The sequence below is a fragment of the Triticum aestivum genome, chromosome 5D, assembly GCF_018294505.1.
Source record: "Triticum aestivum cultivar Chinese Spring chromosome 5D, IWGSC CS RefSeq v2.1, whole genome shotgun sequence".
In the NCBI taxonomy this organism is placed as follows: domain Eukaryota; kingdom Viridiplantae; phylum Streptophyta; class Magnoliopsida; order Poales; family Poaceae; genus Triticum; species Triticum aestivum.
This window is the reverse complement of record NC_057808.1, coordinates 242,942,986-242,957,285: the sequence shown is the minus strand read 5'-3', so window position 1 is coordinate 242,957,285 and position 14,300 is coordinate 242,942,986. Positions and strand designations below refer to the sequence as shown.

The following is a 14,300-nucleotide window of genomic DNA, read 5'->3' as shown; positions in this document are numbered from 1 at the left end:
AAGAGTTCGGCGTAAAGGGTTACGTCGATGCAAGCTTTAACACCTATTCGGATGACTATGAGTAGCAAACCGGATACGTATAGTGGAGCAACCATTTGAAATAGCTCCAAGTGGAGCATGGTAGCAACATCTACAATATGACATGGAGATTTGCGAAGTACACACGGATCTGAATGTTGCAGACCCGTTGACTAAAACCTCTCTCACAAGCATAACATGATCAAACCCTAGAACTCATTGAGTGTTAATCACATGGCGATGTGAACTAGATTGTTGACTCTAGTAAACTCTTTGGGTGTTAGTCACATGGCGATGTGAACTATGAGTGTTAATCACATAGCGATGTGAACTAGATTATTGACTCTAGTGCAAGTGGGAGACTATTGGAAATATGGCCTAGAGGCAATAATAAAATGGTTATTATTATATTTCATTGTTCATGATAATTGTCTATTGTTCATGCTATAATTGTATTAATCGGAAACCGTAATACATGTGTGAATACATAGACCATAATATGTCCCTAGTAAGCCTCTAGTTGACTAGCTCGTTGATCAATAGATGGTTGTGGTTTCCTGACCATGGACATTGGATGTCGTTGATAACAGGATCACATCATTAGGAGAATGATGTGATGGACAAGACCCAATCCTAAGCATAGCACAAGATCGCGTAGTTCGTTTGCTAGAGCTTTTTTAATGTCAAGTATCGTTTCCTTAGACCATGAGATTGTGCAACTCCTGGATACGTAGGAATGCTTTGGGTGTATCAAACATCACAGCGTAACTGGGTGACTATAAAGGTGCACTACAGGTATCTCCAAAAGTGTCTGTTGGGTTGGCACGAATCGAGACTGGGATTTGTCAATCCGTGTGACGGAGAGGTATCTCTGGGCCCACTCGGTAATGCATCATCATAATGAGCTCAATGTGACTAATGAGTTAGCCACGGGATCATGCATTACGGAATGAGTAAAGAGACTTGCCGGTAATGAGAATGAACAAGGTATAGGGATACAGACGATCGAATCTCGGGCAAGTAACATACCGATGGACAAAGGGAATTGTATACATGATTGATTGAATCCCCGACATCGTGGTTCATCCGATGAGATCATCGTGGAACATGTGGGAGCCAACATGGGTATCCAGATCCCGATGTTGGTTATTGGACGGTGAGAGGTCTCGGTCATGTCTGCATGGTTCCCGAACCCGTAGGGTCCACACACTTAAGATTCGGTGACGCTAGAGTTGTTATGGGAAATAGTATGTGGTTACCGAAGGTAGTTCGGAGTCCCGGATGAGATCCCGGACGTCACGAGGAGTTCCGGAGGTGAAGATCGGTATATTGAACAAAGGGTATTGGAGTCCGGAAGTGTTCCGGGGGTACCAGGCTATGGACAGCATGACCGAAAGGTGTTTCGGGGGCCCCGGCAAGTGTTGCAGGGCCTCATGGGCCAAGGGGAGGGGGGCAAACCAGCCCACTAAGGGGCTGTGCACCCCCACACCCTTTCCCACGTTACTTGGGGAGGTGGGGCGCCTCCACCTGGCTTGGATTGGTGGGCAAGTCTCCCTAGGGTTTTCCTAGGGAGATCCAATCTGCCCTGGCCGCCGCCCCCTAGGGGAAACCCTAGGGTGCCTCCCCCTCTCCCCTTCCCCCTATATATAGTGAGGGGGTGGGAGGGCAGTCGTGACCCTTCCCCTAGCGCAGCCCTCCCCCTCTCCAACTCCTCCTCCTCTTCCGTAGTGCTTGGCGAAGCCCTGCCGGAGAACCACGAGCTCCTCCACCACCACGCCGTCGTGCTGCTGGAGTTCTCCCTCAACTTCTCCTCCCCCCTTGCTAGATCAAGAAGGAGGAGACGTCCCCGGGCTGTACGTGTGTTGAACGCGGAGGCGCCGTCCGTTCGGCGCTTGGATCGGATCTTCAGCGATTTGAATCGCAACGAGTACGACTCCATCAACCGCGTTATTGTAACGCTTCCGCTTAGCGATCTTCAAGGGTATGAAGATGCACTCCCTCTCTCTCGTTGCTAGCATCTTCTAGATTGATCTTGGTGACACGTAGGATTTTTTTTGAATTATTACTACGTTCCCCAACAATGCCCCTATGATTGATGTTTATGGAAATGAACTTGCTATAATTCCTTATGTCAAGAATGAAATTGTTGCTATTGCACCCACACTTGATAGTCCTATGACCTTTTTGAATTCTAGCAACCATACTATTTCAGAGAAGTTTGCACTTATTGAGGATTACATTGATGAGTTGCATTTTACCATGGCACATGATGATTCTAATAGATATAATATGCATGTGCTTGCTGCTCCTACTTGCAACTACCACGGGAGAGGAACCTCGTCTCCACTTCTCTATGTTTCTAATATAATAAAATTGCAAGAAACTATCTACACTATGCCTTTATGCACTTTTGATGATGATTTTGTTATGCCTACTACTACTTATCATGAACATGAGTGGGGAGATAATTATAATGCTTCTTGTGATCCTGAATTTTTTTTCGAGCTTCATGACAAATCTATTATTGATAATGACATTTGCTATCCTATTCAAAGTGGGTTTGGAAGAGTGTCAACTTGAGATAAAAATAATCCCACTACTTTGGAGAATATTCGGTCTTATGATTTTTTTTGACAAAAGTGGGTTTGGAGAGATCATGACTTTAGTTGATGTTAATCCCACTAGCTTAGAAGATTATCAGGCTTTGTGCTCTCCACAATCTTCATCACCCGATCAACACCGCTCTGGAGGTCGTTGCCAGTTTGCAATGCCAATTCTCTATACCTAAGGGAGTCATTCCCACTAACGTATTTGTCTCAACATGCAAGCAGACCACCTCACCGTACAATTAGGAGGGCCAGTTCTTTTGGGCAATTCTCCCAGAATTGACCCCCTCCCCAGCTTCTCCCAGAATTGCCACTTGATTTTTTTTTACAATTCCTAGCTAATTAGACCTTAACTAGCTAGGAATTGTAAAAAAAGATGAAGTGGCAATTTTGGGAGAAGCTGGGGAGGAGGTCAATTCTAGGAGAATTGCCCAAAAGAACTGGCCCTGAATGGGATAAGGTCCACCGCAACATGCAATCATGCATAGAAAAACCCCACTACAATGTTCAATGATGCATGAGAAAATATTTTCCATTTAATTATTCTACTTATATTCAATAAATATTTTACAATTATACATAATTAAATATAATAAGTCATGCGTGTTGTAAATTTACGTTCGTATGTTATCAACCCAAATATTCATCACCCAGTTAAAGCAGCAACACACAAAGTATTTTCTAGTAGTAGTAACTAAGAACAATAAAATAAACAGGCGTGTTAAGGTTTTACATGCTTAATCATCTTTACCGGGTGTGTTACCTTTAAAATGATCAAAACCAAACGACTCATTTTTTCCACTCGGATCATACGAATCTTGGTTAAGAATAAAATCATGGACAACTTGAATCTTTAAGATTATCCTATGATTGTCAAAATCACACATTTAAGGTTTTTCATATTTGAAATTATCGATAACTCAAACCTATAGAGATTAGATTATAACATTGTTTTATCGCTCCTCAGTTTAGTGTATATTGTATATATATATATATATATATATATATCATTTTTTGCCAGGCGTTGTATATATCATTGTGTTACTAATATTATATCTTCAAAGTAGTAATTTTCAACGGCCACAAGCAGTGCGGTCACACACGAGTGTTCCTATACTTATCTTTATTATTCACGAATTCTATCTTATCACATGCTTTACACCTCATAAACACGCGTAGACATGTTTAAGAGTAGAACCAGTAACTTGTATCCGACGCGTTTCCATTTATTGTTCATGAGTTCTATCTTATCATCCGCTTTACAGCTCACAAACACGCATAGACGGTTCTAAGAGTAGAAATGGTAACATGTCTCGGACGCGTTTCTGTTTATTGTTCACGGGTTCTATCTTATCACCCGCTTTACAACTCACAGACAGACGTATACGGCTTTTATAATAGAAATGGTAACTTATCCCGGACGCGTTTCCGTGGTTCACGTGGTCTTCCGTTTCTTCGATATATTATTATATTATAATCGTTTGTATTTTAGCTTTCTATTTGATTTCTTTTACAATTATTATTTGTATTTCAACTTAATAAAACCCCAATCTTGAATTCTTATTAGGCAGCAAAACTAGCCCGAAGAGGGAACACAGACCAGAGAGAAACCACCCCAAAACCAGAACAAACCCTCCCTCCCTCGCCTTCCCAGCCCCCCTTCCCCTCCCCCTCCCCCTCCGCCCTCTCCTCTTCGGCGGCAAATTCAAGCTCGGGAGCTCGCAACCGTGGTCAGCACCTCTCTGCCCATATTCTCTGATAAGCTCCAGCCTTTAACCGGAACTCTCCGGGATTCCTGATATCTTCTTCTCGCGATTTTTCTACGCCAAGATTGATTCGATCTTGCCCGCGCAGGGAGTGCATATTTCTCTAGGGTTTTAGCGGGTCCGCGAAGGAGCGGACTTAGGCGGAGCCTTCCTGATGGCGGCCGCGAAGGCAGATGCAAAGGCGGAACCAACTGGCGGCGGCGGCGGCGGCTCGTTCACCGAGGAGAGGCTCTCCGAGAAGCTCAATAAGCTCAGCAGCTCAGCGGCGAGCATCCAGAGTATCCTTTTTATTTATTCAGACGTCCTTATCGCACGCTCGCAAATTCAGCAGCATAGCTTGTGGTTTCTCCTTGTTGTAGTCTTGCTTGTTTTAGTATTATGGTGAATAGAACCCTAAACTGCAAGGTGGAAGAGGACAAAAAACTGCCCTACAAGATCCCGTGGTGTTCCATGCCTGCGCCATTTGATTGGTTAATTTGAACGGTCTTCTTTTCTCCATAAATGCTTAGTATTGTTTATTGGTGCGCACGAGTACAACTTTTTTTTTGACGGAAAGCACGAGTACAACTCATAAGAATGCATATGGGTGTAGTTGTAAACTGACTAATATCTCTGTAGCTCCTGGATTATTATTTTGATCTCCCAGGCTTCTTATATGAGAAACTTAGTTTTATCTGTCGTATTTGAAATGTATATAAATGAGCCTGAGTACATGTTTCGGATATTCAATCAGTATCGTGGCGTATCAAGTTCGTTTCGTAATTTTTTGTCTGAAAGAAAATTTGTGCGGTAATTTTGGTCTGTTGAGTACTTGTGTTTGTGCTGTCAATGCTTGCTTTCCTTCTATTTTAAATCCTGGGATAAAATGTTTAGCACTGTTGACTTTGAATGATGGTCTCTACAAGAAATGACATGTGATGGCAGGAACAGTTAGGAGTCTAAATTGCAGTGCAGTAGCCCTCTCTAGGTTGCCTGGAGTTCTCGTTGCCTAGCTAGCAAATTAGTCTGCACAACTTTTAACGTCGCCGCTTCCTCTAACATGGGATTAGAGTTAGAATGTGGTTTGAAAAATCAAACTATTCCTTCTGGTTGCCAGTTGACCTACCCCACTCCACTTGGTTAGTTGCTTGAACAATCTTTATGGCATAATTATTTTGATGGTATGTATCTATTATGTCTCCAGGATTGCAGTAACATTTTTCTGCACTGATCCACTGAGGTTGCATTGACAAAATATCTCAACTGTTTTAATGTTGTCGATCATATGCCCTTGACTTTGAGCCAATTAATCAGTTGGCTGAACTGTATCTTACACCATCATTGGTTACACAATCACAATAGACAATTTATTGGAAAGGGTATATTTGGAGTTTGAGGAAGAAGAGAGCATTCATCATGCAAATGCTTTTCCATGGACAAAAATGTGGATCATATGATTGTTTGCATATCTTTGTGCTTGTGTCTTCTGTAAATAAGTCTAAGGCACGTCATGCTATACATGCTATATGCTAATGTTATATCATTTAAAAAACTTAAAAGTTACTCTTTGTTTATCATTTCAAACATTTAATCAAGTCTTGTGAAGCTACAAAATACAAACTTTGGTGTGTTTCTTTGCAAACGACTCGAGTTTTTAAGCATAGTACTCCCTCCTTTTGTGGTCTCCAACCCTTCTAATTCTGCCAGTAGGTATTTAATATGCGAAAACGTTAATTATCAAAGTCAAACGGGATGACTGAGATTGCGATATTGACATGTGGTTGGCCAGGTTACAGATATGGCAAAGAATTCTGTTAACATGTGGAAGTATGAGTATGTGTCACTTTCTTATATGATGGTATACTCAACTTTGATTTACTTACATTCTGTGCTCTGATTATATTTTCGTATGACATGGATAAATTCCAGTTTTCTGGAGTATCGAATGTCAGCTTTAGTTAGTTGCTTTTCTTTATCCTATGCTATGCAATATATACTGCCGCAGCTTGTCTATTGTATTCCTTTATTCGTAAGCAGCACTTTCGAATTGGTGCATATTTCATCGAAAGAGAGCCAGAAGGGTTGTTGATACATGGCAGAGGCAGTTTAATAATGCAACAACCGATAAGAAAGTAGCATTCCTGTATCTGTCAAATGACATCCTGCAAAACAGCAAACGCAAGGGAGGAGAATTTGTGAATGAGTTCTGGAGGGTTCTTCCTGGGTTACTGAAAGATTTCTACGAAAATGGGGGACAAGATGGAAAGAAAGTAGTGGCAAGATTAGTAAGTTGCTTCTATTTCATAGTTATAAGAAAGTCCATTTGTTCTCTAGACTTTTCCAGGAATTCTGAGGGGGTGAAAATGTGGCGGTGCCATCATAATGCTACAGTTACCATCAACTTAGTTGTTCAGTGAACTATTAGGATGCATATCATGCTGTTGTATTTTATTTTGACTATTCATCTATTATCCTGATATTCACGCACTACAAGAGTGAAATTACCTTTTGTGGTGAATTTAAGAAATAAATTCATTATTGTGATTGCAAGGCCAAGATCCAAAAGAATAACTTCTCAATTTTGTTGGGCTGTATCTGCAGATAGGGATTTGGGACGAGCGGAAGGTTTTTGGAACACGGAGTGAAAGTCTGAAGGACATTCTTGGTGACAATCCTCCTGCATTAAATAACAACAGCACTACTTCAAATCCTACCTCCAAGCCCTCTTCAGTTTCGAAATCTTCTCAGAGGGATTCCAGTCCAATAACAAAAGTAAAGTGTCAATTCTTTTCCACTGACATCATTTTTGTTCCTCTTGTACTTATTATTGATTCAGTATATTGGGATGAATTTGGGAGTGATAGCTCTTGTTGTTGTTTGTCTTTCACTGTAGAAACTGACTGTTAGCGGGATGCCTGAAAAGATTATAACCGCATACCAATCTGTACTTGATCAATATTTTGACGAAGACACAGCTTTAAACAAATGTAAGATTACAGTGGGTGTTTTGGAGAAGATGAATAAAGATGTAGATGAGGCTTGTACTAATGGTAAGGATTTTGCTTGCTTCACTAAGTACAAATGTTAGGGACAACTGCCTGCCATCGTGTAATGTTTAACTCGCTTTTTTTTCTTGCGTTTGTTATCTTGATGTGTCTTGTGTCATGATTGTTACAGTACTATTTTACATCCAGTTCCATCACTATTTATAAAGCTACTACATGCTACCCCGCACTGCTGCGGGAATTGAATATATTTCGATGAGATTGGAACATGAATATTTGGATTAATAATATGAGAACTAAAACTGAACATATATATGTTTTGTTGTATTTGAGTCTTTTGACTATCTATTTGACCCTTCCCCGGACCCCTGCGCAAGCGGGAGCTGTGTGCACCAGGCTGCGCTTTTTTATATTTGATTATTGTATAGCGTAAAATATTTATTGAATATATGTAGCATAATAGTTTTCCCATGCATGGTTGCATGTTGAGGTGCGTCTTTTGCTATGAATGGCTGCGTATTGAGGTTGGTCTTTTCCCATGCATGGTTGCATGTTGAGGTGCGTCTTTTGCCATGAATGGCTGCGTGTTGAGGTTGGTCTTTTCCCATGCATGGTTGCATGCTGAGGTGGGTCTTTTGCCATGAATGGGTGCGTGTTGAGGTGGGTCTTTTCCATGCATGATTGCATGTTGAGGTGGATGTTTTTTGCATGTTGAGTGAAATAGGTTAGTGGGGAACACATACTTACGATTTGGTGGGTGTTCTTGATAAAAATAATGGAAATGGAGAGGATTTGTATGTTGATGAATCGTTCATAATGCCGTGATCACGTGGGCACGTTAAATGAAAGAAATGATGATGGTTAATGTATTTGTATTCCTTTAATACACAACATTCACGTTATTTTCATGTTATGCATCGAAATAGTGGCTCTTTGATGTCCATATTGTCATAATTGTAGTTTGCATGCTAATATCAAAACCATATACTCCATCCGTTCCTAAATATAAGTCTTTTTAGAGATTTCAATACGAACTACATACGGATGTATATAGACATATTTTACAATGTAGACATTTTGCTCCGTATGTAGTCGCATTGGAATATCTAAAAAGACCTATATTTGGGAACGGAGGGAGTATATATATTTTGCATGGTTTATAGAGTACAAGAATAGGCTCCTATTAGTAGTTCCCCTAGCCATGTTCTTGAGCTATTCACCTCTGATAATCTGGAACCTGAAATTACACTAGAATTCTGGGTCTCCAGAGTAAGAAAAAACTGGACTCGAAAAAATTCTGATGCTTTGACAGTACTCCCTCTGTAAAGAAATATATGAGCGTTTATAGATCACTCTTTAGTGATCTATAAACGCTCATATATTTCTTTACAGAGGGAGTATAATACAATGCGACATCATAATTTGTTTTCACTTCATCACTTGAGTATAAGTATCCAATAGGTAGTGCTAATCTTTAGTGATCTAAACTCTCTTATATTTCTTTACGGAGGGAGTATAATACAATGCGACATCATAATTTGTTTTCACTTCATCACTCGAGTATAAGTATCCAATAGGTAGTGCTAATGCTCGAGTAATTTTTTCCGTAGATATCCAGCAAGCATTGTCGCTGATATCCAACCTTCAAGAACAGGAAGCAATCCTGAAGCAGTGCATTGAGCAACTTGAAAGTGTTGATGCGGCAAGGATAACCCTGATCAGTAACCTAAAAGAAGCCCTTAGTGAAGAGGTCCTTAGAACCTTTCTTATCATCTTTGAAATGTTCTATCCTGATTGTTTATGCATACCATCTAGCTTGCAAACGAAGCTTTATATTCTTTCTTTTTTGTATGTAATAGGAAAAAAAGTCGGAGCTTCTTCGCCATCAGTTGCAAGTAAGTAATATTCTCATACCCACTACATGGTATCATCCTTTTTCATCTGTCATGAACTCTTGATCTGGCCTGGGAGATCACATCCGCGGTCATTATTTTTTTCTGATGCCTTCTGCTCTTATTGCTCAACTAGAAGTGAAAGTTCACTAGGGAAATACATGATTGTGTTGTGCATTTTATTGGATTCATCAGCGTCCTCATTATGGTTCCTGTTTGCCTTGTGCCAGCCATATTTGTCCATCTTGCGATGATTTGGGCACCATTATAGAAACTTGATGCTTGTTAAGAGCTCCATGATATGCAGGCATAGCTAGAATTTTGCTGTGTCATTGACATTCTGTTGAAGTTTGCAGATTTTTGGATAAGTATTGAGTAGTGTAATAATTGTTAAGGAAAGAAAACAATATAAGAAGCACGTGTATATGCAAAGAGAATCCTCTGGCATAGTTGTGTATGCAAGGAGAATCCTCTCTAAGAGCATCTCTAGCAGATCCCCTATCCTAAAAGTTCAAAACGCATCCCATTTCCTTATAATTTTTAGGGGATTAAAGTTTGATTCATCTAGCAGATCCCCTAAAACTCAATCCCCCATATTTATATTTGGCTCACACAATTCATCAAACACCTACACTACATACGCACACACAGCTCTAGTATACCCTCGGATGCCTATTTTTCTTGACAGAATCTGGTATACCCTGATTGACAATCGAACTCTCCTGCAAATACTTCACATGCTCTGAAATACTTAGAGCCCGTTCGGATCTTCTCCAGCTTCACGGAATAGCTAGCTTCCCGAGAAGCCAGCCGCCACCAGCTTCCGAAGGGAGAAAGACGCGTTCGGCAGCACCGAGCAGCTTTTCTCGGTCAGAATGGGCTGACAGCCCAGAAAGCGAGCCCAAGGCCCAGTTCGGTGGCTCATCACGAGAGGAAAACTGTACGAGGAGAAGAAAAAGTTTCGCGGATGCCACTTCGGAACGGCATTCCAACGTAATTTAAAGCAACTTCCCCTTCTCGTTTACGCGAAGCTGCGCTTCGGCTGCTCCAGAAATTTACACTGCGGGTCCCTCGTTCTCCAGAAGCGGGATTCTCGGAGCTGGCCCGTTCGGGTGGCTTCTCGCTGGCTGGATCGTGGAGGAGATCCGAACAGGGCCTTAGTACCATTGAACTGCACATTATGAACAAAATTCTCATTTGAGAAGTCACCTGCAACGCTTGCTTCTCAAATGTATGAACAGCAGCCACGATGTATTCAGTATCCAACTGCAACCCATTTGTCGCTTCAGCAACTTGCAGCTCATGCTGCTTGTGTGACAATGGCGCCACAATCCGGTTTGTCAGCTCTTGAGACACATTGCAATGGCGCCGCAATCCGGAGCATCCCGAATCTACACTGCAGGCTCCTTCTCAGCAGGCTCATCCGTCATACACGAGGAGTCTGCCGACCAGGCCTCAACGCCGCCGTACGTAGCCTCCCCTTCAACATCACGCCCCTCGTCGTCCTCGACATCCTCATCAACTTCCGCGCTCTTCCGCTTCCTGGCATAGTGCTCCTCAAAGAAGGCCTTCCGTGCGATGGATCCGGGGCGTGACTGCCCCGCTGCCTCCTAGAGGTACCGGTTGTGTTCGAACGCTGACCGTCGGCCCCACACGAGCGGCTTGGACAGGGACTGGGTCGTCGAGGAGCGCCTCGTAGGAGCCGTGCAGGCGTGCGTCTGCGGGGAGGCTGTTGTCGGCGGCGAAGAGGCGTGCATTGGCCTCAGAGCGGTGGCCACGGCGCAGGCTGGTGCAGCGAGCAGCATGACTTGTGCGAGCTTGCGCGTGATGAAGCCCATGATGGCGAAGCACACCAGACGCGGCGGCTCCTCCGGCTGTTCAATAAGTGCGGCGGCGCCGGAGCCAAATTCTCCGCCGTCGGCGGGACTCTGGCGTCAGCGAGGGTGGCTGGAGGTGGAGGGGTCCCATTTTCTCGGTCATCGGGGCGGCGGACAGCCGGCGGTGCGGGTTCCGGTGGCGGCGGTGTGGTCGGACGGGAGCCGAGTGTATCCCCTGTTTATCCTGAGAGTTGCCCTCGTTGGACTAAACATAGTCCAGAGGGTGTCCTTTTCAAGGGATGTTTCCTTATAATTATATAAGGAGTTATACGTTTAGGGGATCTGCTAGCTAGGGGTAAATTCCATAAACGAAAATTCACCCCCTCAAATATACTCCCTCCGTCCGGAAATACTTGTCGAAGGAATGGATGTATCTAGATGTATTTTAGTTCTAGATACATCCATTTTTATGCATTTTTGCGACAAGTATTTCCGGACGGAGGGAGTAGCTTTTAAGGGATCTGGTAGAGACCCTCTAATAGGGTAGGTAACAACTACTGAATCTGCTGTACGGTTCTGCTTTGCAATGGAAGCTACTAGTAAGCTAGCCATGGTCTGATTGGGAAGTGGGTAAATGTTGACTTGCATGTTTTAACTTCCCACTTCAAGCACAAATCTGCCACTTATGGCTTGCAAGCTCCCATTGCCGGGAGGCTTTTTCATTACAGCAAGCCACCTCCCGCTTAGACTGCTTCGGGTTACATGTTCTTATGAGTTGTGAAGCTAACCAGCTTTGCATTAGACAGTTTGGGGGCTCTTTTGGGAGGGATATGTTTACATGTTCAGAACCCAAACAGGCTTTTTCAATACAGCAAGTCACCTCCCGCTTAGACTGCTCCAGGTTACATGTTCTTATGAGTTGTGAAGCTAACCAGCTTGCATTAGACAGTTCGGGGGTTCTCTTGGGAGGGATATGTTTACATGTTCAGAACCCAAACATGTAGGTTCTCTGCATATCTAGTATCCATTTCTGGTCACTTGTTACTGTAGCCTGGGCACTGAGTTGGATTTCCGGTTACAATTAACTTTCTTTAACATTGCTATCTACCATCTCAGTTTGCACTATTTTTGTCTGTCTCTGTAGTGTCCGTTTTAGGAGTTATTTAAGAAATTACTTAAGTGATTTGCAGCTAATTAGAGTTATTTGACACAGGTTGCTCGAGCAGAGGCTGAACATGCCGTGCAACTAAGACAACGATTTGGTGGTGCCCATGCCATTAATGGGGCATGGTCTAGTTCTAGTACGCTCATGACCACTATCCCGTCAGAGCAGACTGCTGCGATGATGCAGAATGCAGCAATAAGCCCAATAAGTCCCCAGTTTCAACCACCACATCCAGCAATCCCGCTTTCCGCCACAGCCAGTGCTGCAGATGATGAGCCCAAGAAAACGGCAGCAGCTATGGCAGATAAACTTGCATCTTTGGCATCTCCGGAGCAGGTGCTCTCCTCCATTTTGGCCTCCCTTGCTGCAGAACAAGCTGCTTCCATGAATGGCGGCTCGCCTTCCGTAGAGCTCTCGGAAGGGCCTCCAGGCTTCCAGATACCAAAGAGGCCTAGAATCGAGAATCCTACGCAGACCGGTGATATGGGTGCTCCCCCTTTCTTTGGGCAATTGCTGCAGGCACAGCAGAATGGAGCAGCGCCTACTTCTCTTGGAGGCATGCAGTCATCGATGCAGGCAAATCAAGCACCGGGCGCATTTGCACCACCTCCCCCTCCACTGCCACCTATGCTGCCGCCACTTCTGCAGCAATTCAGTCAAAATGGTGGAGGAATGTTCGGAATGGGACCTTTTGGGATGCTGGCCAGCTCTATGCCACCTCCACTGCCGAACATGCTACCTCCAGGTTTTCCAAGACCAAGTGGGCCGCCACCTCCACCTCCTCTTTCACCAGCCCAGAATCAGAGCCAGACCCAGCAGCAGCAGCAGCAGCAGCAGTCTCCGCAGGCACCGCAGCAATCTCCAACATCAACTGGTTTCTTTCCAACACCAGGCATTGGGTTCTTCCCTCCGGTTCAGATGCAGCAATCACCGTCGGTCCAGCGGCAATGATTACATAGCAACTGTCAGGCTAAAAAGGTGTCAGTTTCGGCCTAATTTTGTATATTAAGCAATAATTCCAGAGTGTTAGTTGGCAGGTCTGCAGGCAAGCAGGATCATCAATGCTTATGAGTCCGAAAGGTTTGTAGAATAGGTCGGTGGTTTGTGTGATGTATAACTGGTAACTTTTCCGTTTTGGTATGAGGAGGTTCATCATATGAAGTGGTTAAGACTCTTCTTCGTTGATCTGTGGCTCCTTAATTAGTCCTGAGGCAAACAAATGTTGCTGCTTGAAGAGCTGTGAACATTGGGCTCCTCAACTTGAGAACTTACCAGTGGCTTTGGAACACATGTTATAGACTTATAGTCTCATAGATCATGTTGTTTGTTTAATTTAAATCATTTAGACTAACATTTGTTTACATTTATTTATTGATTCAAATATAGTGTTTCGTTTATTACGTCGTTTCTTGTGCAAGTTTGCTGTTTCTCCTTGGGTTGGTTCTTTCTGAGTGACGGTTTGGATGTGCTGTCAATTCAGACTAACGAGTGATTATCCAAGACCAAGAGGGTTGAAATTAGCAGAAGTGGAGCTGATTTAGAATAAGAGAGGTTAAATCAACAAAATTGGAGGCAAGGAAATCCATCAAAACAGTTTCATTTAACAGCAGAACTCATATCTAGTTAGTATCTATACACAAAATAGTCTCCAACTACTACTCCTGTCCTGAGTGCTAGGTAATTAAGAGAAGGAACCAAGAGGTTGCTAGCGTGCTAGCTGATGATGAACCAACTAATTATTCCGGGGATTTGCATTTGATCTCCCCACAGGCGGCAGCGGCTTCACGCCGGCGTTGAACTCCACGCTCGGCTTCGCGTTAGCCGCCGCGGCCGCGTGACGGGCGCCATTGACGTCGAAGGAGTTGGTGGCCGTGGCGCTGCTTGGCTGCTGCTGCAGCAGCAGCCTCCTAGCGGCCGTGGGACGACCACGGCGACTCTGCAAGGACGGTTGTCGTTGTGCCGCGTCGTCGTCGAGAGGCGAGGTGGTCGTCGGCGCTGCTGCGGCTTTAGTCCCCGGGAGGAGGAGCTGGAGGACGAAGATGGTGGAGAGGA

General features: G+C 43.7%; 1 protein-coding gene across 1 annotated transcript; it reads left to right on the top strand.

Moving 5' to 3' along the window:
* Positions 1-4,213: 4,213 nt before the first annotated feature.
* Positions 4,214-13,648, top strand: LOC123120431 (regulation of nuclear pre-mRNA domain-containing protein 2). Its single transcript, XM_044540425.1, has 8 exons — positions 4,214-4,354; positions 4,479-4,668; positions 6,407-6,654; positions 6,971-7,141; positions 7,263-7,419; positions 8,985-9,124; positions 9,234-9,269; positions 12,297-13,648. The coding sequence occupies exons 2-8, from the start codon at positions 4,545-4,547 to the stop codon at positions 13,197-13,199; spliced, it is 1,779 nt and encodes a 592-aa protein (XP_044396360.1). The 5' UTR covers positions 4,214-4,354; positions 4,479-4,544; the 3' UTR covers positions 13,200-13,648.
* The last annotated feature ends 652 nt before the right edge of the window (positions 13,649-14,300 follow it).